Below are 27,348 nucleotides of genomic sequence, written 5' to 3'. Positions count from 1 at the left end.
ATGTGCCACTGCCTTCCACTGACAAGGCAGAGAGCCCTGGCTCAGGTGACCTGGTTCAGATGCAAACATCTAAACTGGCGAGGTAAATTACACTGTCTGGTTTAGATTTTTATTAATTCCCTGCTATTAATATGCTCAAGATCACAAAAATTTACATTTTCATAATTTATCACTTTCAGCTGGAAAGCTTTTATATTCCTAAACACAAGTAATATTCAAATCATTAAAAAGCCCACTACAAAATACATACTTATTTATGGTATATCTGTTTGTACCAAAACAAGAATAAAATATAGACAAGTTTATTGATAACTGTAAATGATACCGTTGATGCAATATAGGTAACAATACTCTACACTTAGGTATTATAACTTTTCCCCATGCAGAGCAGAACCAAGTCTAAAATAAGAAAATTATTTCACTCAGTGAAAAAACTTTCTTTTAATAAATAAAAGTACTTGCTATGCAGGTTTTGATGAGATGAAATTATTACAGCTATCAAGCCTTCTTAATTAAAATCTAGAAATCATTCAACTCAAACTTTCAGGAAACAAAACAGCTACAATACAGAACTCAGGTGTTTGTATTTATAAATATATATATACACATATACACACAAATAAAAGGAGCATAAGGGATAAAATAGCTTTTCTTTACACAAAGGAACTGAGCACACTCCACTGACTCCAAGCATTACCATGAAGATACCTCATGCAACTGCTTTAGCTCCTGCAGGACCTGTTCCCATTTTTGCTACTGGATTGCATTTTATCCTGCAGGTTTAATAAAACAAACCTGCCTGTCCCCATACCTCTAGGATAAGGAAAGGAGAGGCTTTGTTTCTTAATAAATCCCACCCTCTTCAATGCAACCGTTAGCCTGTGGCATTGTAAGCTTTTCACAAATATTTTGCGAGATCTAATACTTCAAGTTAAGGTCCCTTATTTTAGAGTAATCAAAACACATTGATTCTTTTAGAAAACAGAACTGAGCAAAATGTTCCATGCAAGAAAATAAATCTCATTTACTTGTCCTGGACAGACTCCTTCAAACACAGAGGTCTAAATTAAAGACAGCAATCTTAGGCAAGGAAATTAATACATAATCAGAGGATAAAACATATATGCAACACTGCTGAATTCATATACCGCATTAAAAAAATATTTTCTGAAAATTCAGTGTTTTGGCTTGTATTCCATGCACAGCTTTCTCAGATGAACTGCAAAGGAAATCTTGGCAGGTAATGTTGAAATCAGCCCTTAAAGGATTTACAAGTTGACCAAAGCCATACGCAGCCACTGGCTGTGACTCTGCTGGGTGTTACCTATTAACGCTGCCCTTTTTACCTTGGAGAAAGCGATGTGCTTTACCCACTTACGCAGGAGATCTTCCATTCATCTGGCACAGTATTCTTTTGTGTTGATTTTCTCCCCCTGTGACACAGCTCTTCACCTTCAGGGAGCACCACTGGGTGCAGACAGCTCAGTTTCCCATGTTTGAAGTTAAGTGCAACCTGCTGCTGCTTGCCCTGCCCATCCCTGGAGAGAGGTACTCCGGCAACAAGGGAAGCCAAGTGGATTTCAAGCAGCCATGCAGAGTCCCCAGTTTATATCCTCCCATCCCAAGTCAATGCAAGTTAAATAGCATGGAATATAAACTGTGGGACCCCGGGATTTCCTTCCTCTGTGAGTCATCCTCCCTGGCTAGAGACAAACAGGAGTAGGGAAAGGCAGTCATTGCTTTAGACACTTGAGTTTAACCCATGCATGGATGTCAGAGTAAACCCTTAGGCTAGCAACAGAAAACTCAGCATAACCTTTGCCTTTGTTGTCAGGCAGTCCAATTTTTTTTGTCTGACAGCTCTCAAACATCACATTTTTTTGTGCCAGACAGTACAGCAATATGTTTTATGGTTTTTATGGCTGACTGATGGTGAACTGAGCTGCAACAGGAAAGCAAAATGTTTACACAACAAACCCATAAACCATTTTGTAATCATTAATGAGCATTCTTAAGATTTTACTGCTGCTGATTAGAAACCTAATTCACTGGAACTGGTCACTCACTACACTATACAAAGGAAAGAAAAAAGTCACTGGTCCTTCACGTTCTGAAAAGGGGGATGTGATAGTAGTGGTCATCCTCGGTCAGGAGAGAAATCTCATTCCATTCTCTTCGGTATTCATCTGGATAATTTACTTGAAATTCCTCAGTATTAAACCTATGCAGTCTGTAAACTCGTATCTTTACTTCAAGTAAGTATCCAAGAAGAAACAGTTCAACCTAAAAATGAAAGAAATCTGTAAAGCATTTATTTCTAGGCTTCGAAAACTAAACTGAAGATAATCCAAGTTAAGGCAACTCATTTAGCTTCAAAACAGTAGACAAGGAATAAAAGGGGCCCTTTTGCTAGTGTAGTAAGAACACTAAAAGTTTGAGGGCATTCCCAACTTCCCATCTTCCACTTCTCTTTTGCATGGAGAAACATTTGTCCTCTGCCTGACACCAGACATAACCTGCTCCCAAGTCAGCTCACACAGCTGACTGGGGAACAAGAAAGGAATAGCTGTTACCAAGACTGATACACACTGAAAAAATGGGAAGCCTGCCACCTTGTGATCACTTGCTACATATGGAAAACATTACAGTGAAAGGAAAAAGTTTCTTGGTACTTGAGGTATATGAAACTGGAGAACTGGCATCTTCATTGATACTTCTTGCAATGGATTGCTTAATCCGGAAAAAAAAAAAAGTTTGGGAGAAGTTCATATCCTTGGGTACAGCCAGACAGAGCAGAACTTGTCCAGTTATAATCAAACTGCTCCTAAATCTGACTGCATCACTTAACAATTGACTTGATAACTGAAATTGATTATAAAAAATAATTTCAGCCATGGGGAAGTGAAACCATTTGCAGAGTGGCAGTGCGGAGTATTATACGCCAGCACTGAACTTCTCACTAATTATAAAACAGGAAACAAAAACCTTAACATATAAAGGTGATAAATATAGTTCTCATTACCTACTCTTAGTAGACATTAGTTGTCATGAGAACCAAAGGGTGGGAAGAAAAGAGAGTGATGCTACAGGATTTGGCATAGTGGAACAGACAGGAAAAGCAAAACAACTGGTCAAAACAGCATCATCTAAAACAATTTTACATATCAAAGTTATTATTGTTCTAAACTATGTCTTATTGAGAACTTGTAGCATTTGTTTTTGGTCCACTCTTACTACAGGTTTTTTTTTTTTTTTCCTGGAAGATACATGGCTATCCTCAGTCCAGTTCCCCACATCTCAAAGAAAAAAAATGGGCCAGCTCTCATGGATGATGTATAACATAACCACCTAATCACTACAAAAACAGAGTAAGTTTTGTGATTTTTCATCTATGTCCTTACCTGGTCTAAGCAAATAGAGTCACCTATGGAGTTCAGATGATTCATCATGAAACTCAGAGGGTCAGACGAAGAGTCACGAGCAAAGAGAAGGCTAAAAAGGTTGTGTACGGGTTTGCCCCTGCTCTTTATCTGCTCATAGGCTTCAACAACTTCATAGAGCATGATGAATTTTATGGCCTCATATAGTTTGTATTCCTTGCTTTCATCAGAAAATAGTGTATTACACATGCTTCCTCTTTCTTCATGATCTCTTGTAGCACTCAATTCAGCCCACTGGAAAGAACACAGAAGACGAATATTATTAAAATTATTAAGAATTCTATTTAACACAAAAGATTGCAAAACAGGAACAGAAGCCTGGTCTAAATGTAAAGCAGCTATTAGTCGACAGAGCCCAGGCACAACAGAATTTGCAGGCAGCACCCCCAGTCTGATCAAGGCCAATGGTTTGAGGCACAACAAGGCCGAGTGCCAGGTCCTACCTGGGTGACAACAGCCTTAGGCAGTGCTACAGGCTGGGGCAGAGTGGCTGGAAAGTGACTCAGAGGAAAAGAGTGCAAAACTGGGGGTGCTGGTCAACAGCAGCTGAACATGAGCCAGAGTGTGCCCAGGTGGCCAAGAAGGCCGATGGCATCCTGGCCTGTACCAGCAATAGTGTGGCCAGCAGGAGCAGGGCAGTGATTGTCCCCTGTACTTGCCACTGGTGAGGGCACACCTGAAATCCAGTGTTCACTTTTTGTCCCTCGCTATGAGAAGGACATTGAGGTGCTGGAGCGTGTCCAGAGAAGGGCAGCAGAGCTGGTGAAGGATACGGAGCAGAAGTCTGATGAGGGGTGGCTGAGGGAGCTGGGGGTGTTTAGCCTGGAGAAAACAAGGCTGAAGGGGAAATCTTATCACACTCTACAACTATCTAAAAGGAGAGTGTAGCCAGGTGGGGGCTTGCTCTTTTCTCCCAACTATCATGTCATAGAAGAAGAGGAAAAGGCCTGAAGTTTTGACAGGGGAGATTTTGATTGGATACTAGGAGAAAATTCTTCATCAAAAGTATTGTCAAGCATTGGAACAGGCAGTTCAGGGAAGTGGTTGAGTCACTGTCCCTGGAGATATTTACAAGTGTAAATGTAGCACTCGTGGGCACAGTTTAGTGCTGGGTTAATGGCTGGACTTGATGATCTTAAAAGTCTTTCCAAACTAAATGATTCTATGATTCTGTGATATGGAGCTGGGAAAGGCAGCAAAGAACCATTAGTAAAAATAGTCAAAAATCCATCTCACTGGCCAAAGATCATCTTTATAAAAAAAAATTAAAATGAAGCTGGGAGCTATACCTCATGCCCAGCAATAGCCTAAGGCATCACAGAGTTGCTTTGAAACAATTTGTTAATTGTAAGGATTTATTCATTCTTTTGAATTGAAACTTTTTTCTTAAAAATGCAGATTAAATGCTTTGTGCACGAACATCAGCTAAAAGAACTACAACAAACTAAAAATGAAAGCCAAATAACCCAACACTGGGAAATGCAAAGAGCAACCAGAACAAAATTATAACTGCACACAACAACTACCAGGTCCATCTCTAGAAGATGCAGCTGTCACTTTGACACAGCAAGGATGCAGGCAAGGGACCAAATAATCTATTTTAATCCCCTCTTTTTCTTTCTAATGCTTTGTTTCTAGAGCTTAAATTAGTCTGTTTGGGGGTTTGGCTGTTTTGTTGTTTGTTTTTTTTTAATTAACAACTACTATCACTGCAGATGCACAGAAACCCCAGAGGAGCTCAAGAAAGGTGCAAGGTTTAGACAGGCCAACTCTTTATCTCTCTTTCAGAAGGCTTTAGGGCTACTAAATCTCCACATGTTTTAAATATGAATTATATTAAATAAGAATATTATAATATAATTCTTATATTGAGTAAGAATTATAATCCTGGGTTGGGGATGATGGCAATGTGGCAATGCTGAGCAGAGGGGCCGGTGAGGCTGGCAGGTCTCTGCAATCAAATGCAAGCTTATACAGAGAAATTATAGCAAAAATGGATAATTAAAACATTTAATGGGGATAGAAGCATAGAAAATACAATTGTTTTAGAAGAAAATGCACTGTTTGTTTGCTCCTTTCCAGCTGGAGAGGGAATCTAGAAGCATGTCACACCCATGTTTACTTTTAATCAAAATGATGAGATACTTCAGGAGCCACTTGATTGCAAGGACTAGCTGTGGGGATGGTGGCCTCCCTAACTTGCAGGGAACTCCTGAGTATTTGGCCTAGTGGATCACCAAAACCTAGATTCCCCTGCAGGAGAGGTGGTGGCCTTCCCAGCAACTCAGCAGTCTGAACCTGGAAGGGAGGCTGGCTGCCCCAAAAATATGCAACCAGGAGAAGTTCCTTTAACTCTGTCTGAAGCCATTTCTCAAGGCTTTTATTCCTCCCAACCATTTCCTAGATACTCACATTTGTCTTTAAGGCCTCCATACATTTGCGCAACTTCCCAAAGGCATTGGGACCCGTGTATCTTTCTGGCCCAAAGCTGTATTGCTGAATCCAGTTACAACCTTGAGAATACAAAAGCTTCTCAGGGAGCTGGGAGAAAAACAAAAGGCAAGCTAATCATAACCGTAACGAGAAGCAGAGTATAAGGTTATATAAACTTGTCTACAATTTATGATGTGGTTCTATCAGCTGTTTGTACAGTTCAAACAACAAAGTAAATGGACCTCACAATTCAAATGCTATGAAGGAGGATCCACTTAACTGCCAAGTCCTTAAGAAACTTTTAAAACAGGGCCAGCCAAAAAAAGATGAAAATATGCTCTCAGACAATTTTATAACCCACCCTCTGGAAAAGCTGGATACTTCCAAATTCAGTGAGATATTTAGGAATACAGACACCTTTCAGTCTGCACATGCATCTCTACAGGCAAAAGCTACAGGCCCCACCTCCCTGCCACTATCTCCTGCCAAAGCTCTTGGAGCTCAGGGCAGGATTCCTGCTGCTCCAGCAATACAGCAACTCCCAAGTGAGCCACTGAACTTCGCATGGATGTGTATGGGGAGGATGCAAATAACCTGTTGTGTTAAGGGAGTGACATCTAGCAGGATGGCAGTAACATTCGTCCACTTTTTTTTTTTACATCATTTAGACTCATGTTTACATTGGTATATTTAGATTAGGGACAGTTTTTCAATTAAATGTAGTTCAATGGGTTTGAAAAACTTCTCTTTGAATTCTGATAACGATTCTCCATTTCGACACCCAGCACATCACTTTTCACACTGAACAAAGCTTCCTTCTGCTGTGCATGGATAGCTAAAATGTGTTTATTTAGGAAATTAATTTTACCTTCAATATATCTCTTTCCTTCATCCACGAAGGAAAAGGAATGCCTTGGCTGAATATCTGAAAAAGCACCGCTCTTACTACACTGTAGTTGTCCCTCCTGACTTGTCTCAGGTATTTGATATGACAGCTCCTAAACAATTCTTCATATGCCTAGAAGAGACCAAGAAAAATTAACAATAAAAAATATTAAACCTTGGAAAAAAACCCCATGTTGTTTGAAGTCCAATTCCAAACTACTCATAAGAGGGAGCTAGGGGAACAAGAGAGTATATTTTTAAGATTCATATACAGAGAAATGTTAAACAGCATGTTTTTGTAAACACCTTAGACTGGCACTGCCCATTAAGAGTGATTCTGCATTCCTTCCAAACCCAGAAACTCGTTCAAGTCTCTGCACTGTTGGTACTGTAAACATTCACATGGCCAGCCAAATTAGTGCAGACCAGCACAGATTTCTGTGCCATAACAGCATTAACCTCAACTGTTTTACAATTTGTGCTGACATGTGAGATGCAGAAGGAAAAGGGCAGGAATGAGTATCTGGAAAAAACTCCTTTTGGCAAAAAACATCTCCTTACACTGACTCGAATCCATCGTGCAATTCTGAGGCAGAGCAGAGCAGATCTGGCAGCTCTGTGCTGAGGTGGACAGCCCTTGGTCCAGCTACACACTCTGCATTACACTGACTGCCATCTGAGCCCTTGTTGAGACAATTCTGAGCAATAAACTGGCAGAGAATTAGGGAGAGGACTGTACAAGTCCCACAGGCTGCTCCATCACTTCCAGCTTGCTTCCTGAAGGGGGCAGCAGGATGGTCTCAATTCCTCATCCTCTGTTTATATTGGACACTCCCTCACCCCATCCATCACCACTTCTCAGCTGCACTCTGTCCCCTGACCCTTACTGTATCGGCTGAGATAGTAAGCCTATTAAACTCTTTCTGCTGAGGGAGTTTCCTGCTGCTTCAGCAAGCTTGAGGGCCTCAGAGAAGCCTCTTTCTAGATTACCTACTTTTTCAGCTCACCATCTAGGTGTACCACATCCAAAAGAGGACAGGAGCCAGCACAAAAGAGGGAGAGGGACTGCTTAGCTAGGACAAGGAGAGAAAGGGAGAGACAAGACAAACATAGGACTGTTCCTTTTGGAGACAGCATGCTGGATCTCACAAGACCTCATCCTGAAATGTGCTCCTTACCATGGCAACTTCTACATGATGTAACCACACATCCACTGACTGCTCCATATACAGGAGTCTCCTGTTCAGGACTGGTCATCCAGAAAGCTCATAGATTTTCTGAAGGGTTTTTTGCCCAGTATGGACTTGCAAATTTATTAGAAGTTTTGCTATCTTTTGTTACTTGCTCCTCCAAATAGCTTTTGGCCTTGGTGTGCTGTTCTGTGAACTCTTGGCACTGCTGTGTTTCTGCATTTAACGTGGCAAAACTGGATCTTTTCTCTGTTCATCACTTTGAACGCAATTCCAGCTTTTTGAAAACTATCTTCTTTTTTCCTACAGCCCCTTTATCCTACTGTTTATCCTTATCAGCTTCTTTTTACCCTTTAAGCCCTTCTTGGTATGCATTTGCTCTGAGATTCCAATACCATGACCTAAAGCCAACACATGTCAAATACACCGGAGCAGTCGAACTGCCTTGTCTAGCCAGCAGTGCCCTGTGCAGGGGAGGACACCAGGACAGAAGCACCTGGGCTGGGGTGCAGAGCTGGAGCACAGGGACTGTGCCAAAGGCATAGGATGGCCACCATCCAGCACCCCAGCTCCCTGCCTGCTGGGCAGCACCCAAGCTGGCACAGGTTAGATGCCAGCTCCTGCCCTGCCTGCCACCAGCTGCAGCTGATGATGCTGGAGATGGGAAGGCTGCCAAGCACGGACCTTCGGAGCTTGGAAGAGAAATGGATGTGGTGCTTCCTTCCTCCCTGGAGTAAGAGTTTTTACCTTAAATCACAGGCTGGCCAAGTGACAGTGCCTAAGACCACATTATTTGGGCTTTAGCATTGGGGATGATTTTTCCTGTTAAGGTTGCTGGTGCTAGAAAGAGGGAATTTAGAATATATACAAGACTAAAACCTGATCTACATTTTGACCTGCACTGCTGCACTCTCTATTTACACCCATGTTCATGCTGTCCCTTTTGCTTTTCATTTGACTAGCCAGTGCAGCAGGCTTTGATAGCTGCTGCAGCTGTTTGTGCTGAGAGTGCTACTCCTTTTCCAGGTGCTGGTTCTCCCTGTCCTCATACAGAGATTAAAATTTAACTCTTACCTCCCTCATCTGTTTGGCCTGCTTTGTTTCTCCTTTCCATTCTCTTGCACTATAACCAAGTAGATCAACTTCTGGCAGCACACTGAGATTCCCTAAATTGAGATTGATTCACAGATTAGTTACGTTCTGCTGTTCTCCATCTAAAGGGAAGTTGTGAGAGTCATTAATGAATGCGGAGCGACAACAAAAAGCTTACTTATGAGCTGCCTCTGAAGGTAGTTGCTCCACCTGAAACACAAATGACAGAACAGGTGTCAGCGAGGAGGTGCTGAAGGTCAGTATTTACCGAAATAAGCAACCATGTGGAAGATTGAAGTCTGCATAATAAAAACATACCGTTTCAGCAGCTGTGCTAAAAAGCTGTATAGCCTTCTACAGTACCAAAAAAGAGTGGTAAGGAAGGACATGCTCAACATTAGCTGCACTTTCACTTTTTGCCACATGAGACAAAGGGATTCCTTGCTGGCTGTTTTCCAGGACCACACCTCATGCCTTCCTAAAATAGGGATCAAGAGAGAGAGAGGAAAAAATCTTATCACTGTTTTGAAGTACTTGTTTCTGTTTGTTTTCTTGCAAAAAGGAAGATCATCCAAACATGATATCACTTCAAATAAAACACAAAACATGACATGCAAAAGATTAATATATTTTACTTAATACTTAAGTTTTTCAAGTTTCTAGGGGCTTGGGTGCACATAGTTCACATTTCCACACTTTCCTGCACATAGGCTACATATAGTTACAATGGAGTCACAGGAAGACTGGTATTAAACACACTACTTAATAACAAAAAAACACCCCAAAATTATTTTTTTTTACTTCTGGATGTGCTGATCTAGAGACCTGTACTGTCATTATTTTGTTTCTAAGTAATGGTTTTAAAGACCAGAGGTTCGTAGGACTTACTTGTAGTCAACAAATGGGCCATATAAGGCAATATTAGCTGACTAAGCATCATATGACTGCCTGGGGAATTAAAGGAATGTTCCTGCCTCAATTTGGGTAAATTTAGGGTCAACATAAAACTCCAGAGAAAGAGCCTCCTTTCTCTGGAGGAGAAAGACCTGAAAGATGAGGATTTGGTAGAATGCTCAGGAGATCATCACAGAGGGGGTACATACCCACTTTACAGACATTAACAAGGACAAGATTCTGTCGCTCCCCTGGCATTACAGACCACATTAGGGAAGGTTATGGTTGTCTATTGCTGATAAGAAGACTTACAAGTGAGAGAGGGCCTGGAGACTGAACAGCTGACAAAGGCAGTATCTGCTCCCTAAGTGAGAAATTTGTCCTCTGGAAGAAATTTGAATATAGGAAATTCCCAGAGTGCATGATGAACAGTTGTTCTGTTATTAACTTATTTATTGATTTAGTACAAAACCTTAAAAGAACTCAACTTTCAATAGAGGCATCCACAGAAAAGGTTGAAAAGATCCTTCTCCAGAGTCTGCAGAGGGGATTACTCATATCACATAGTTTTATGTCAGCTGAACTTCTGGCCCTCCTGGCTTTAACAGGAAATTTAAGAGGGGCTTAAGTTTTCCAAGGAAGTTAATCCCATGCACTGTGGACAACAATCCAGTCAAAGAGTTATGTATCAATTCTAACCTTAGCAACAAGACAAACAGTGATGCACTCATTTTTATAGCAGTGATGCATATATACAGAGCACTGCTGATACTTGGCCTTTCCCGATATTCTGTTGTTTGAAGAAGTTTTATTACAAGATTTTGTATGCAAGTCATCTGGTGGTGAGACAGACCTTGACTCTCCTGTGAACTAAAGGCAGGTTAAGAGCTGTAAACGAAAAGATGTCAATAAATTTTAAGTAATCAGAGGTGGGGTTGGGATGCTAGTTCTGAAGCTCCAGAAAACTCCAGTTTATTACTGATGCCAAGTAACACACAACAAAACATCAGCTGCAAGGTTTGAAAATGGAAAACTTCACAGAAAAACCAGACACTCCCACTTACAGCTCACACGCACACATAAACACACTCCCACTTCCTCCTGAGGGACACTGGTAGGCACATTCTCAATAAGCACACAAACTTCTACCTAGAGAAATGACAATCCCTGCAGAATCAAGCAACAGCAATTTTTTCTCTCTCTTCTTTAAGATAAAGGCATCAGCATTGGAAAAAAAACTCAGTGGACTCCGAATAACTGAATCTTCTGTCCACTAGAATGGAACCTGATGGCTCACAGGTGTTCAGCCCATGGATCAGTGGGTATTCTGGATTTACACTGTTGTATGCAAACCAATGATGACTGACAATAACACCAGTTTAAATATACAATATCAAAGGAAAGTTGCAATAGACTTTAATTTCATTACGTAAAAGGACTGTATGGTCCACTCCCACATTTGATTTTGAACAAACTGGCTCTATAAAAAAAATCAAGAGCTGGTCCATCTGTTAAAATGCCAAACTATGCATTATGGAGAACCAAGAAATACACGTGAATGCAAAATTTCTTCCCTTACCCCTTTTTAAAGGCAGAAAGATGACAGCTCCGCATCAGTTTTTAAACTGAATCAAGCAATCTTTTTCAAAAGCTTTTGATGGTAATAATCCAGAAAAAACCTCAGGCTACTGGAGTTCAACAATCTCTCTTTCAGGTGCTTGAGCAACTGCTCTTCAAGGAGTGCTGGGAAACAGGATTACTGTTTTCCATCAGACACAAATCAGTGTCGGAGAACACGAGATACCCATATTGAATAAAAATGGGCGAGCGCTATTTGGTTATTTCCCTAGTAGAAAGCCTAATGGACAATGGGAAAACCTGCAAACAAGTGATTTGGAGTATTTTTGCTACACTTGTATTGCAGCATACCTTGGACTTCAGGAACTTTCCCTCCTATCATGGGAAAGCTGCTGTTTGAACAGCACTCTGTGATTCAGTTAATAATTTCAGTGCTTATGTCACACTTAGAAATTAGTTACATTTTTTATTCAAGTAAATGACATTTAGAAGTAGCAGTTGGATCACAAAGTGCTGCTGGTAAAAAAACATCATGAGAATAAATTAAAGTAGCTTAAAATAGATTTTGCCAACCCCCTCTCTGCACCTTTCAGAAGTCTTCAGAAACTAACGAGCAATTAAATTAATAGCACATTAGTGGGGGGAGTAAAATAAACCCACAGATTTTTAAACCAAATCCATCCCCTGGGATAGTCATCCTGTTCCTCAGGAGGGAGTGACAGGAGCAGTTGGTGCTGTGACCAGCTGCTGGGCTCCCATCTTCTTGAAAACTGACTGTGAGCATCAGCATGACAGGGAGGCCTGACTCCTGCCATGCATAAATTTGGAAGAACAGAGGCCGAACAGTGCTGGAGTTGATCAGGAGCTGATAGCAGTGTTTATCTTACAGAGCAAGTAGCACACCATGTTTTCTTTTCATGCCACATCAGCTTCCTGCTAGTGCCAAGCCTTAAGCTTTTACCCCCTGCAAAGTCAGCAGGAGAGACACACAGAAGGAAAAAACCAACAAAAAGGGCCAGAAAAAAAAAGATAAGTAAGAGATGTTTGCATCATCTGTTTCCTTCTCAAGTAACTCAGGAAGAATCTCTAAAGGGTTTGCTTCACGTTTGACTCCCTCACAACTTTTTTGGAGGCTGCCACCTTAAGTACACATAATTGATGAAATGCAAAATGTCAGAGATCAGCTTGGGAACTAGCAGGCATCACTGTATGCATTACTGAATATCCCAGCATGTCTGATGGCCCAATCACCCTTCACTGTTTTTCTCCACACTATTAACAAGGCCATCAGAAAGATAACAGAGCCTCTTCCCAAATTAAAACCCGACAGAATGATTTCCTTTTGGGACGTTCCTCTTCACCGTCTTTGTGGTACTGAAAGCAGGACATAGCACTTGTCACCATGAAGTGGCCAGGTTTCATACTCCCATCACACAAAATTATGTTCCTGGTTACCAAAAAGCAGGTACACCCTCATTCAAAGAGGGAGGCAGAATGTGGGATGCCCCTGTGCCAGCTCTTATGCTGCCCCACCTGAACCATTCCTTCTCCCTCCTCTGCTGGATGCAGAGTAGGAAGGGAGAGACTCCTCAACTGAGACATGCAAAGCTTGGCATGGAGGTCCAAGTCTGCCTGAGTTCAAGGTGTGCATGCAGTTCTCTTCATGTTGTTGCACCTTGCTATTTCTCTACACCATCAGCACCGAGGTATGTTACAGAAAAGGCTAACTCCCTCTTTTAAGGGATAACAAACAAACTTACCCTCACAGAGCAGGCTCAACATGATGCACATGTGTACATAGACCTCAACTGAATGAACCGAGAGGGTGACACAGAAAAATTACTAATTATACAAATTCCATACCTACAAAAGATTACATCACATTACAGTTTAGAAGAGAGAAATATGCCTTTTTAAGTGGTGCCAAGATTCTTTGATTTCCCAGTTTATTATCAGCACCACACAAAAAAAAAAAAAAAACAACTGAAAACAGATCAAACACATACCAAGATATGAGAAGCACTGTTTAATCCAATAATTATTTCATTACAAACCCCTTCCTTTACAGAATAAAGCAATGCCAACTTGCTAAGCAACATTCACGTGTTCTAACAAACAGGAAAGATGAGGATCTCTCCTTGGTACAATAAGAAAAAGAAAATAATTTACAGACAAAGATGGTTATCGTCAATGACTTATCAAAAGTTCAACCACGTCTGCTCATCAGATACTTTCTAATCAAAAAAACCCAAAAAGAAAATGAGAATGCCAGCCCCAAACCACAAGTAGAATCACACAACTGTCTAGAAAACAGAATAGTTTTGGAAACACTGAGGCCCATCAAGTTGCAAGAAAGGTTTTATTTACACAGCTCTTCTGCATAGGGCTTTCCCAAGCGCCCTCTTAGCTCCCTCAGTCTTTTTTTTTTCAGAAAAATATAGAGAATATAGAGCTGGCAGCCTTCTTCAGATTCCCTGATCATCAGCAGGAACTGCTGGTGTTAATGTATCTATCCAGTTCTGACACAACTTTTTCCTACTGTGCAACAAAAACCATAATGTGTTCTTACCTACTGGGTGATTATCTAAAATATACCCTACTAGAATTACCTTTACAAAACCAATTTCAGCTATATAATCAAGATATATGCCTCAGCCTCCACATACCATTTTCTCTCTACAAATGCCTACGAGAACAAAAGGAAAGCTCAGTTCTTCATTTCCTGTACAATTCAGCTTCCTTTTTAAGGCACAGGGTGCTTCATCCAAGACGAATAATGTTTAGCCCCGCTTCCATTTAAGTAAGAAAAAGCATGACAGAAGCCTTCTGAGAATTTACAGTCCAGAATACTGGACGAGAAACACATGAAAAGCATTTCATGCCATTAAAAAAACATGAATCTCTCTAAAACTCTTACTCCTATTTTTAAAAAAGGAAAAAATAAAATAACCTCCTTTTAAAGAAGGAGCCTATGAAAAATATCTGCTACTGGTTTTTTCTTAATGTGGAAAAAAATCTGTTCCCATTCAGAATTGCTGTTTAATGCCTGTACATTTCAAACAGAACTTACGTAAATGCACTAAATCTATTATTTGAAAGTAGCCCACTCTAAGAATTCTTATTCTGCCTGCTGCAGAGTTGCATGTTGAGTCACCCCTAATGCCAATCATGGTTATTTCACAATTCTCAAAACACTTTTTTTTTTTCTTTTTGCCATGCTGAATTCAAATTGACAGAATAAAGGAAACTTTCCTCCTGAACATCTTAAGTACAAATACCTTGGGTTTTTTTATGTTGATATGTCTAGACAACTCAAACCTGGTTAAGGGGAAAAAAGAAGTCTTACTTAGCAATAACAGTAATTCTCCTCCTTCTGACTTTTAAACCTTGTTTGCTGGACAGCACAAGAGTTGCACCAACCACCCCACCACGCAAGGATGCACAGTCATTAGGTGGCTGGGGATACCACAGGCAGCATTCCTCCTGGTCTCTCCAGGCAGAGGTCCAGCGGCAGCCACCTCACTCCTGGGGTTTCCCAGTGCAGGAAGTGCCCCTGGCTCTGCCTGGATGCTTTGTAAGCACACAACGCAGGACAGTCCAAGGAATTTTAAGCTATCTGTTGATAAAAAGTTATTCCAACTGATATCCAGGAAAACAGCAGGATCAAGTAACCCATGACAAACAAAAAAATCAACTCTTCTGAGCTTGTTTACTGTCCAAGGAGAAAGCCAGCCCCGTCTCGGTACAGGGTCTGACTGCTGCACCCCACACAGATTTTGTGTCTGTCTTCAGAGCACGGCCCTCTCCTGAATGTACCTGATTCTGTGTACAGACCGTGCAGAGCTGTGTATTTTCCATGTGGATTAGTAATTACATATAATTTATTATGAATAATCACAAATTATTAATATCTCATGGTGGTGCACCAGATCACAAAACCTGTGCTTCCTCAGCCGGCATGTGCAGAGGTTATTCCAGCAGTGTCTTACTTGTGTCTTGCCCTCTTTTCAAGATCAATTAAAAGCACAAAGCAAGGCCAAAGAAAGCAAAATATCAAAGTCATCACTCTGAATGCAAATGGCAGAAATTGGTCTTGCATCTCTTCCCCTCTGCACTCTCAGTGTCCAGTCTGACGAAAGCCAAAACATCAGCTTTATTCTGCAGAGCTCATGGTACTTGTATGGAAGTAGCTGGAGTGTTTAAACCCTGCTCTCTCTTCATCATTCCAAGGGCAGCACTTTCAAACTGGCATATTTTATTTAGCTCAAGCACACACGAGTCCTCTGCCTTTTTGTGCAAGTGCACTACCAGACACTTCTGGCCTAAAATATTACACCAAAAAAAGCATACTGAAAGGTAAAATTGACTGCATCAAGATAGAAACTGAAATTTAAGTTATCGCTCAGTGTAATACCAAAGTTATACCTAACAGAAACATTTCATAAAAATGTGATTCAAGAACTCAGAATATCCTGTGTAAGAGCTTTCTACTTGTAAAAGCACACTATTAGTAGTATTAGTATTATCATGCATAATATCACTGTCATTATTGTCACTGCTAATGCATAGCTGGTATTTTTACAGACATTTGGATGCGAGAGAAGTTTCAAGCGAAGCACTCCAGACATCAGTTGCAGGGATCAATAGACCACAGCTCCCTGACACCTCGGCATTTGCTCAAACTGCCTAAAAGCCAGGCAGTTACGTGGGAAGGACTAAATAAAATACAAATCATGCACTCCTGTAAAATACAGTGAAGTATGACCTTGCATACTGAGCTCTTTTTGAGGGGCTGTCACTTGGCAGAGGCACAACTCACTTTCACTTGCAAAGTAAGAAAATGAAATACTGAATAGTTTCTGACATGGAAGCCAGCAGTATAATTTTTAAAGTTCTTAATTTATATGAAACCCCCTATTTTTAAGGCCCTGACCTCTGGCAAGAACGTCACAGCTGAAATCCACGTGCAGGAAATGACCCAAAATGAAACCACCATTGAAGGACAATGAACATATCTCCAAGCTGCTCACAGACAAGCCCCTGGCGTGGTGCTGTGCTCAGAGCAAAACTGGGCAAAACAGGTAGGGCTTTTCTTTGTTGTACAGATAGACCTGAACCAAGTAATTCAGTTTGCAAAAGACTGATTTTGCACAAACTTGGCAATTAAAACCTCACCGACCATTCAAGGGAGGCGATTCTGCCCTCCCCTGTGGTGAGACCCCAGCTGCAGTACTGCATCCAGCTCTGGGACCCCTGGCACTAGAAGGATGCGGACCTCATGGTGCAAGGTCCATGGAGGAGGCTGTGAAGATGATCAGGGGGATGAAGCGCCTCTCTTAAGAGAGCAGACTAAAAGAAATGGTGCAAGGTCCATGGAGGAGGCTGTGAAGATGATCAGGGGATGAAGCGCCTCTCTTATGAAAGCAGACTAAAAGAGCGAGGTTGTTCAGCCTGGAAGGCTCCTAGAAGACCTTATAGCACCTTCCAGTATCTAAAGGGGCCTACAGGAAAGATAGATATAGACTTTTTACAAAGGATTTTAGTGACATAACAAGGGGTGCTGGCTTTAGATTGAAAGAGAGCATGCTTCGCTTAGATGTTCGGTGGATTCTTCACTGTGAGGCTGATGAAGCACTGGAACAGGCTGCCCTAAGAAGCTGTGGACATCCCATCCCTGAAAGTGTTCAAGGCCAGGTGGGATGGAGTTCTGAGCAATCTGGTCTAATGAAAAGTGTCCCTGTGCAAGGCAGGGGGTTGGAACCAGAGGGACTGTAAGGTCTATTCCAACCCAAACCATTCTGTGGTTTCCTTCAGGCAGTGCCAGGCACCCTGCCTTGATGCTGCTTTTCTGCACAGATACAAGGGCAGACTTGATGATGGTCAAAGCCTCAGGGACACCGTGTCATATCAAGGCACTAGTTTGATGCTAAGGTACACATTTCTCTCTTTCATAGCATCATTTCCCCAACATGACTACCCTGCCCTGGAAACAGAAATGCTGAACACTTCAAATATGTGGAAAACCTCAGCAACATATTATGTATGGACAAGGCACCTGAGATAAGGTCCTGCTGAAGTGAAAGGACCAGAGACTGAACACATACAGCCACATCTTGCCACAACTTTAACCCTCCACCATCACAGAATGTGGCTCAAGTAAAACATCTCATGTCTTCTGCTCAGTCTACAGCATTCTCCTCAGAAAAAAGTTTGTTGAAAGTAAAGTGCGGGCAGTACCAGTCGCCTTGCTTGACACATCCCTCTGCACAGGTACATAGTGACATCTGTCCTCACTGGTGACATGGGTACAGGAGCTAGAGACACACACTTCCTCTCTCTGCCAGGAGCTTCCAGCATGTCCCCATAGGCTACAGAGAAATCCTAAGCACTTGGGTCTGGATCTTGAAGATGCCAAAAATGCATAGTGTGCAGAGCAGTGAAAAAATAGGAAGAAGCTATAAGCACAGCGTAAGGCTGAAAAGAAACCAAAAGAATACTGACTTCAAAATTTCTCAGAAAATTAATGAAGAAAGCGGTAGAAGTTTTGAAGTATTTTACAATGTTTGCCTTCACTGGAGCCTTCTTAAGAAGAGGACAATAGTCTCTTTATTTCCATTATGTCCTCATTTACTGTTACAACTGAGATACAACTCTTATGGGATTTTTTGTTTCGCTTTTATGTTATCAGGCAACAGATAGCCCAATCATGAGTTACATTCATGGGGAAAAAATCAAACTTTTCATCAAACCAAATTTTGTAATATACAAACCACACTCTAACACCACAGAACTGGTACAAGCTCCCTAGCAACAAACACCCCTCTAAAAACTGCCAGCAACTGCTTTCACATTGCTGTAGCTGAAGAAGTGGAACTCATGTTTCCTATCATGAAACTCTGACTTTTTCACTAATAAGTAGCTGTTTCTCTGTCTTTCTGAAAGGTACAGCATTGCTGTTTGATCCAGAGCTCTGGAACCATGCACTGAGGAACTGGCATCTGCAATGCTGGGAATCCCAGCAGTGGAGCACATGGGCAGAGTTCCCTGTTGCTGGTACACGCTGGCACCAGGCCAGCTGCATCAGCCCAGGAGTGAGGAAAGGGTGCCCTGTGTTCACCGGGCCTCTCCAAATTCCATCAAAGCATCCTGAGGTGATTCAGGGCCAGATGTCAGACAGCAACTCAGACTAGTGTTTCACTTTAAGAGTACTATAACACTTTTAGAAGTCAGATGCCATGAAATGCCATTAGAATATGACTTAGGCAGCCCAAAGGTAATAAAAAAAATAATTTCACAGCCTAAAACAAGAGGAGATTAAGAAGCTCCTTAAGGTAAACCTTATGCCATTCTAATCACACACAAATTTAGTTATGCAAGTGTAATGAAAGCAGTAATTATATTACCTTTTGACTCCTGAGCACTGGTTATTCGCTGTGTTTTTAAAACAAGTAAATTATAACCATAATCATCTCCCCTAGGACAGTCTGGCACCGTGACTCCCACAGTTCAGCTGTGTGGGGTCAGGAGGTTCAGCAGAAGTATTTCTGCAATCTCAAACTCATTTGCCCGGGTAGTCATGCAAGATCAAACATTTTCAAACCTTAAGCTCAAGAAAAACTGCATACATTTTTGAAAAACCCTTTCATGTTTGTTGTCTTCTCCTTGGTAGGTAAGATGTGAAGATTCAACTGGAAACTGTATCTAAGAAACAAGGTGGACAGACAGTTGTGATGCTGAGTGGGAAATGAACACCACCTAGGCAGGCAGTGATGTTTTTTTCACTTTAACATGTTCCAAACAGTTGAAGTAAAAAAACCCTTGTATCCAAAAAGGCAAAAAAAAAAAAATCTCAGAACTACAAAAATTAATTTTTTAAAAAATTCCAAATACAGATACTTATCCATAAAAGAACTTAGATTTAAATGCTGACCAACATTTTCATGCTGTTTCTTCCCTTCAAAATCAATTCTAATACCCTTCACCTGGTAGTGTTTTATAGCGATAGGAAAACGGCATCTTTTCCTCCTAGCATAAGGAGATTCCCTCAGTTTCTAATCAAATGTCCACTAGCAAAGAAATTAAATTCTTAAAGAGGCACACTTCAGTGACTACAAAGAAGCTTTCTTAGCCTGTCATTACTTCCTGTTTTGCATATTTTGCCTTTGTTTCACCACTTGCTGAAACTGGAGCGGGCCAGAGGACGGAAGTGGGAATAACGGTACTTGCACGTATTAGCAATGGAGCAGGGAGCACCGTGCTAGCTTAAACTCACCCACTAAATATCACAGAAATCTGGTTCTTTCTCCAGTGCAAAAATGAAAGTATAAGCTGCAGCTCCTCCAAAGAGAAAACAAGCTGGTTTAGTAAGAAAGGCAGTGCAAAATGAGACCGGGATGAGTACCCATCAAAGCAGAAACGTACCACAGAATGTACAGCAGAAAAGCAAGTTGGTAGGGCACGGTACCCTCAGTCTAAACGACCACTTCTCAGTGACATAAGAGATCACAGGATCGTTTAGGTTGAAAAAGGTCAATCAAGCCTGTTAACCCAGCACTACCAAGCCCACCACTAACCCATGCCCCAAGTGCCACATCCACATGCCTAATAAATATCTCCAGGGATGGTGACTCAACCACTTCCCTGGGCAGCCTGTTCTGATGCCTGAACGCCATTTCAGCACAGAAATTTTCCCTGATATCTAATCTAAATCTCTCCTGGTATGACTTGGGAGACGAGACTGATCCCTACCTGGCTACAACCTCCTTTAGGTAGTTGTAGAGAGCAAAAATGTCACCCCTGACCGTGCTCTTCTCCAAGCTAAAGAACCCCAGTTCCCTCTGCTGCTCCTCATGGGACTTGTGCTCCAGACCCTGCACAACCTCTGCTGCCCTTCTCTGGACACGCTCCAGCCCCTCAATGTCTTTACTGCAGAGAGGGACTCAGAACTGGACACAGGATTTCAGGCGTGCCCTCAGCAGAGTTAAGCACAATCACTGCCCTGCTCCTGCTGGCCACACTAGTGCCGGTACAGGCCAGGATACCCTTGGCCTTCCTGGCCACCTGGCACACTCTGGATCATGTTCAGCCATTCCTGACACCGAGGATCACCTGCAGCTGGCCCTGTTCTGGTTCCTCCTGAATCACACCTGCATTTATGAGCCCCGTTTTCCTAAACCTTCACCTTTCTGACGGGAATAAAAGTCAGTCTGCAACACATAAATTCATACTCCACACGGTAAGGGAAAAACACACACACAAAAAAAAAAAAAAATTACCACCCCCGAACCAAAGAGCCGAAGCCCGGCGGCCCGAGCTGCAAGCGGCGCTCGCCGCTCTTTTACAGCCCGATCCCCACGCAGGTCGGCGCTAATTCCGCCCTCAGGACACAGCAGCTCCCCAGGGCAGCTCAGCACCGTGGCGCTCCCGGCGTTTCCCCTCACGTCTCTCCCCAGGCGGCTCCCGCAGCCCCCGGCCCCACACGTCCCGCCGGGACGGCCCTAGGAGCAGTTTTCCGGCTACCGCCACTTCTGCAAAACGGCCCCCAAAGAGTCAAGTGGAAAATAAAACGGGGGGGAAAAAAAAATTAAAGAAACAGCAAATAAAGCCAAACCCTCGCCGCGACTTCAGGGACCCTCCGAGACCACCCCTAGCCCGCCGCGCCTCACCCGCGCTGCCGCTCTCCTCCAACGCCTCCCGGGATCCAACCCGGCTACAAAGGCACCGCCCGGGGCGGGGATCCCGCGGGGCCGCCCCGATCCCACCCGGCCGTGCCCGGGAACCGGGAAGGAGGGATGGCACTGTCGCCGTCTCTCGGCCTGTCTCCCAGCGGAGTTCTCCATTTCCACCGCAACCCTTGCCGCTCCTCCGCCAGTGGGATACAGTTTGTGCTTGGGTGTCACACCACGCTCTTTTACATTTTATAGCAGGATGGACTCATGCCATACTTTGGCATGGAAGGGGTCCTAAAGGTCATCTGCTTCCTCTGCCATGGGCAGGGATGCTTCCCACTAGACCAGGTTGCTGAAAGCCCCATCCAGCCTGGCACTGAACTCTTCCAGGGATGGGGGTGCCTGAAACACTTCTAGGGATTCTATCTCCCTGAATGGACACCAACACCGTGAAATATAGCCATTACATGTAATCACAAATTAATAACTTTGAAGTTATTGGTTGTTTTTTGTTTTTGTTTTTTTTCCCCTGTCATTAAATGTTGATTTTCTCTTCAATACACTCTTTAACAAGATGGTGTGCATTCATGCAAAAAAATTCCCCTTTGGCAAGTACCTTCCTTTATAATAGACTTTTATGTGTCATTTCTCCTAGAGGTATGTAGAGAATTTGCATAGACTGGTATACTTTCTTTTCTGGTTACACATTAAAGAGTAGTATTTTTCCATCTTGTTAAGGGCTTTGCAGGAAAAACAGAAAGTAATTGTGATGGTCCTAACAAAGACTTAAATCTTTTACAGAGTTACAAGGAGTTTGCTCCCATACAGAGCAAAGACAAACTTATACAGTCTTCTGTTTCTGGATGTTGTTTGGGTGTGTTTGGATTTTTTCCCCTAAAAATACCACAAGATATTAAAGTGGTTGAAGATCAAGGCTTTTCATGAAACACTGAAGAGATTTGTATCGCCTGGCATGAATATCAGATTGTTTCTCCTTCCATCTCAGTTAATCTGGGCAAGGTAAAAAACAGGCAAAACCTGCTAAATATTGGTGTGCCAAGCATTCACTTAGTTGCACTTGCAGAAAGTCACATTTATTAGACACATTTATCCAAGTAAAAGAAAATCTAGCTTTATAATCCAGCTAAAAATAGCAAAAGTAAACAGTTGACTTAGAGGCCTAAAGCTGTCAGTTGTGTAAGTAGCGCTGTGTGCTGCTCCATCAAAAAATCAATTTGGAAAAAATTTCCTAAGTGCCACCTCTGTGCCTCTCCACAGCATCTGTTACCTGGTGCTTTCTGTCTGGACTCACAGATTGTGTTTAATGTAGCTGTGTCTCAGGAGCTGCAGCCGAGAGAGATGCTGCCAGGGTGTAGCTCACATGGCATCCACCTGCAAAGGCTTGAAGGTGGCTGGAAGTTATTTATTTTATTTCCACATCTTGTCTGCAGTTATCACATTCTTCAGCTTCCCTTTCCAGCTTTTTTCTTGCCTTGGGCAGGCCAGTGTTGGTGGCAGAAGATGGTTTAGCATTGCAGCTAAATCCAGGTTTGCATCTTTCTACCTTTTCTCAACCTGTGTTAAGATCTTAGGGTTTAACTGGTGATTTATTTGTGCAGGCAGGCTTGAAAGTGAATGTTTATCTGGCTGCTGACTCATCAGAGGAGAGAGATGAAATGTACAGTACAATGGCTACAGGTCAAGCCCTGTATCAGTGAGTCCTTCCCACTTCATGACTCTCTGCTCTCTCCTCCATGCATTTGCAATCTGGAGCATGGCCTTGAGCCTCTATGCGTGGGAAAAAGCCCTGGGACAATCAATCAATCAATGAATGAATCAATGAGAGATCTCTTACCTGAAACCTCTTGAGATACTTTTTAAAATTAACACTGTCCATAGTGCCTTTTCTTTCTCCTTAAGCTCTTTCTGGACCTCTTCTCTGAGTCAAGAAGAGTTCTCTAGGACCTTTTTCCATTTGCAGGCTTTGGCAGGAAAACATTGTCTCTCCTCCTTGTGAGTGAGATGGGACAGCCTCTTACTTGCCTCCCTCCTTTATGTTGGATATATACACCACTGTGAGACCAAGCCAGGTAACACACAGCCCTCCTGCACTGTTTGGCTGGTCTGTGTGTGCTGTTCCTGTTAGCTGAATGTGGGTTAGGATAATCCTGGAGAGAGCAAGCAAGATCCAGATCTGAGCTGGGATCAGCAGAAATGGAAATAGCAGCTAACTGGAAGGCAGTTTCTTTCGCAGACTCTGCAGAATTGGAAACATGCTGCTACAAAGGTTCAGGAAGCTTCAGAAATTGTCAACTTCTCCAAAATATTTCAGAGAATCATAGAATGTTAAGGGCTGGAAGGCACCTTGAAAATCATCTAGTCCCACTCCCCCTGGCAGGGATGGGGCATCCACAGCCTTCCTGGGCAACCTGTTCCTGTGTCTCACCACCCTCACAGTAGAGAATTTTTTCCTAATGTCTAACCCAAATTTCCCCTCTTTCAATTTGAACTCCTTGTCCTATCACTGTAGCTCCTGACAAAGAGTCCCTCTCCAGCTTCTCTGCAAGCTCCCTTCAGATACTGGAAGGTTGCTATGAGGTCTGCACATAATCTCCTCTTTTCCAGGTTGAACAACCCCAACTCTCTCAGTCTGTCTTCCTGGAGGTGCTCCAGGGCTCTTATCAACTTCATGGTCCTTCTCTGGACCTGCTCCCACGGAAGAGGGAGACAGAGAAGGCCTTACAGAGTCCATGCATTCAGTGGGTTTCAGCAGAAATAATGCATTCTCTGCTTTGCCTCTGAGTAGGCAGCAGTAGTCTGCAGGGACAAGGGGAACTCCAGGGAGCTCAGACTGGAAGCAGCCTAAATAGGATTCTCTTCCTCCAGACTTCCTGGTCATGGCATTTTGCATATGTTTCTGATACTCAAAGAAGTTTGGTATGGATGGAAAAGTTCTACTGCTTAGGCATATTTATGGCATTTTCTTTCTTTAGGGGAGTATTATGAACTTTCCCACAACATGAACCTCAGGTTCTTCTGCAGGTCATGGCATTTCCAAGCTGCAGCCATGACTGTGACTACCTCCCTCTGCTTGTACCCAAGTGAGAGTGCACAGCAATTACAGCAAAAGCTTATACTGAAAGCCATTGCTAAGCAGGTGTGAAGACATTTTAACCCGGTCTGTTTAAACCCACAAATCAGTAGCTAAAGCAGCTGCTGTGCTCATGTGCAGGTGAGCAGCATGATTATAATAATGGCACAAAGAATGTAAGCAATTCCAAACGAGTGCTGAGACAAAGGCAACAGCATCCAACCCAGCAGAAGTAGGAAGCCTAGGTGCAGAACTGGTGACAGCTTCCTCCTTCAGTTTTTCAAGCCCATTTTTAACAGTCAAGAACCATTTCCTTGTTTATTGTAATTTATTACTACTATCAAGGTCAGGTAGTCTGACACATAGGTTAAGTAGTACCCATGCAGCTGCAATCAGCAGCACAGGATTTTCTCTAGCTGATCATGAGCTTGTTGACATGCCAAAATTTGTAGCACAGCAGTATGGACTTACCAACACTTCTCTCTGAGCTAATTCTGTTTCGCTTTTCGTGTCCAGTGAAGTGGTCTCTGTTCTTGATGACCCTCCTGTCATGTTGCCTCTGCATCTCCTCTCCAGAGTATCACCCCCAGCTGGATTTCTCTGCCCTGGCTGCTTTTCTTCTGGGGTTAGAAGAGGAGTCCCTACAGACTCAGCTTGTCTTCACAGATCAACAAGCTGTGAAAGGATCTGGCTTCCTGTTTCATTTCCGTTGAAGTCTTCAGAGTCACACAGGCTGTCTGTGCTTCTCCATATCCAAGCCACAAGAAAAAAAAATTGAGCATAACTCAGCTATTTATAAAGGTCACATTGCTATCTCCCCCTGCATCTCCCAAGTTGTTGGAGGGATGGAGATTGCAGGGTGCTTTTCAGACTGTGATGTAGCTGACCCATACATGGTCTCTATCTTAGTGGTAGTCCACAGAGAGTCACAGCTTCTTCTTTTCAGCTCCAATGTCACATTTCATTGCTAAGCTCTTAACATTACTTAGCATGCAATCAATATGCCTCCTGAAGAAACAGTGGGACCGTGAAGAGGAAACAGGTGGTCCACACAAACATCCTTTCCTATGGTTATACACCATGCTGTGTAAAAGCAAAGTTTACACAGATATGGTTAAATCACTTCATAGGTATGGGGTTTTTAAGCAAAGGGTCCTTCGAGACAGTCTTTCCTTTTCCCTCCTATATCATTGTTTTAAGTTAAATGAGAAAAATGGTTTCTTACAGTCTAAGGCTATTAATTCCTTCTCAAATATGCTCTTGGAAGATACATCACAATACCACAGTTTACAAGTTCACTAAATCTAGTCTCCCAGTCTGAAAATACCCACAAGTTCTTGTTTCAGAGGGAGAAACAGCTACTTACCATTGCCTCCCAGAGATTCCTACTCTGTTAACAGTTTCTTCACATTTCACATGCATTTTAAAAAAACAGTACAATTACTGACTCACATTTTCCCTTTCACTAGAATGTCAGCTTCCCTTTCTACCCCTTTTATTGCAGTATTTTTGTCAATTTAGTTCTAAAATGCTATTTTTCCGTAATCACCTAGGATCAGGAATGTTTATTTTTCAAAAAATGAAAGGTGGTGTTGAGGGTATAACTGTTACCTGTATTACATTATTATCATTATTATTATTATTATTGTTTGTTGGCACCTCAGGAGCTGAAGGTGCAATCTGCTCTCCCTGCTCCAATCCAAGCCTTGGGCCACATGACTTCAGGCCTGCTAACACTTCTTATTTCACCATTTACTGTGGAGGAAGGAGGAGAGGAACAACAAAGAATTTTCTTTCCTAAAGTGTTCACTTGCAACCTTTGAATGCTCTCGTGCTGTTCATGCCCCATGCCAGTGAGCATCCAAAGGCAGCAAGTGAACTCTTAAAAACAGTGTTTAAAAAATGTGTGTATACACAAACACACACACACGTTTATATAACGTATTATATATACATTAAATAGGTGTAATTTTGTATTGTCTGTGTTCCATTCCCATTAGCAGAACAAAATAGTTCTGAGAGCGGAAAAACTGCAGACTGGCTACAGGAGCAATGCATCTCCAAGGGAAGATCTGGAAAGAAAATTAGTAGGACAGAAGAAAGAAACATTGCACATGCCCTCTTTTGCCTTCCTTGCTCAGCACTGGGTATTTGGTTCACTGTTTTTTTGTGTTTTTATTTTTGTTTGGGCTTTTTTTGTTGTTGTTTTGGTTGGGGGGTTTTTTGTTTGTTTGTTTGTTTGTTTTTTATTTGTTTGGTTTTTTGTTTTTTGTTTTTGTTTTGTTTTGTTTTTTTTTTTTAAATAAAGCAAAAAAACCCAAAGCTGTTTAGTTTAAATTTTACAGTGAAAATTAACTTTCATTTCTGCATTGAATTCCATTTAGTCACCTTAAATTCCTCTATTGTACTTCTTACTTGATTTTAGTTGGGTAGTTTGGTTTGCTCTGGCCGTAAACAGTTCTGGATATTTCAAACTTCCTACTCTTCATCTCCTCTTGCAGTTTCCACATTCTTTAGCTCATATGCCATAATTCCCAACCAAGGCATAGCAGGTTCACCTGGATAACTCTTTAATATCTCCTTAGGCTTTATGCAAGTAGGAAGAGCATGGATTACCTCCCTTTCCTGATGTGCTAGGGTATAAATAATTGCCCAAGATCTGAATTTTGTCCATAGCCCAGTGAGCATCTTTAGGGCATGGTGAAAATTCTGGGACATCTGAACACTCTGTGTGGCAGGGAGCTTGAGGGAGTTTTGGAAAGTGATGATGTCTTTGCTCCAACAGGATTAGGTGAAAGGCAAATAAAGGCTCCAGAAGGGAGAAGAGTTAAAAACCAGGACCTTCTGCACCCCTTCCTTGCAGGAAAGCCACAGCTGAGCTTTGGAATTGTACTAAGTTATAAGAAATACAAAATGAATTCCCCACATATGCCATGAATCTTTTTTCTTAAATTAGGAACAGCTAAGAGGTCTGTGCAAGGTTATGGAGGAAAGAGAAAGACAAACCTGAAGCGGAGATGATGAGTTTGGTATGCTGCAGGCACCTGGGCTGACAGAATCCACAAGCTAGGAGTAGC

At 42.3% G+C, this 27,348-nt stretch overlaps 1 protein-coding gene across 2 annotated transcripts; it reads right to left on the bottom strand.

Annotated features, from left to right (window-relative positions):
• Positions 1-236: 236 nt before the first annotated feature.
• On the bottom strand, positions 237-27,348 carry OTULINL (OTU deubiquitinase with linear linkage specificity like). 2 transcript variants are annotated; one of them, XM_041411782.1, is made up of 9 exons: positions 27,278-27,348; positions 24,743-25,013; positions 9,359-9,518; positions 9,219-9,250; positions 9,023-9,114; positions 6,742-6,891; positions 5,853-5,981; positions 3,402-3,674; positions 237-2,283 (listed from the first exon to the last, which is right to left on the bottom strand). In XM_041411782.1, the coding sequence occupies exons 2-9, from the start codon at positions 24,834-24,836 to the stop codon at positions 2,104-2,106; spliced, it is 1,110 nt and encodes a 369-aa protein (XP_041267716.1). In that variant the 5' UTR covers positions 24,837-25,013; positions 27,278-27,348; the 3' UTR covers positions 237-2,103. The 2 variants fall into 2 exon arrangements, with proteins under 2 accessions (XP_041267716.1, XP_041267717.1); XM_041411783.1 differs by lacking the exons at positions 24,743-25,013; positions 27,278-27,348 and adding an exon at positions 21,178-21,204.

This window comes from Onychostruthus taczanowskii, unplaced genomic scaffold, assembly GCF_017590055.1.
Source record: "Onychostruthus taczanowskii isolate IOZ18803 unplaced genomic scaffold, ASM1759005v1 scaffold37, whole genome shotgun sequence".
Lineage (NCBI taxonomy): Eukaryota > Metazoa > Chordata > Aves > Passeriformes > Passeridae > Onychostruthus > Onychostruthus taczanowskii.
The sequence above is the reverse complement of the archived record's forward strand: the minus strand, read 5'-3'. Positions and strand labels throughout refer to the sequence as shown.

Excerpts from the sequence above, each read along its gene's own strand:
- OTULINL (XM_041411782.1), bottom strand. The coding sequence starts at position 24,836 with ATGCAGAGGCAACATGACAGGAGGGTCATCAAGAACAGAGACCACTTC. Across the intron at positions 9,115-9,218 it reads CCTTCAGAGGCAGCTCATAA|GGAATCTCAGTGTGCTGCCA; the intron begins GTAAGCTTTTTG and ends ATCTCAATTTAG. Across the intron at positions 6,892-9,022 it reads AGGCCAAACAGATGAGGGAG|GCATATGAAGAATTGTTTAG; the intron begins GTAAGAGTTAAA and ends GGTCTCTTCTAG.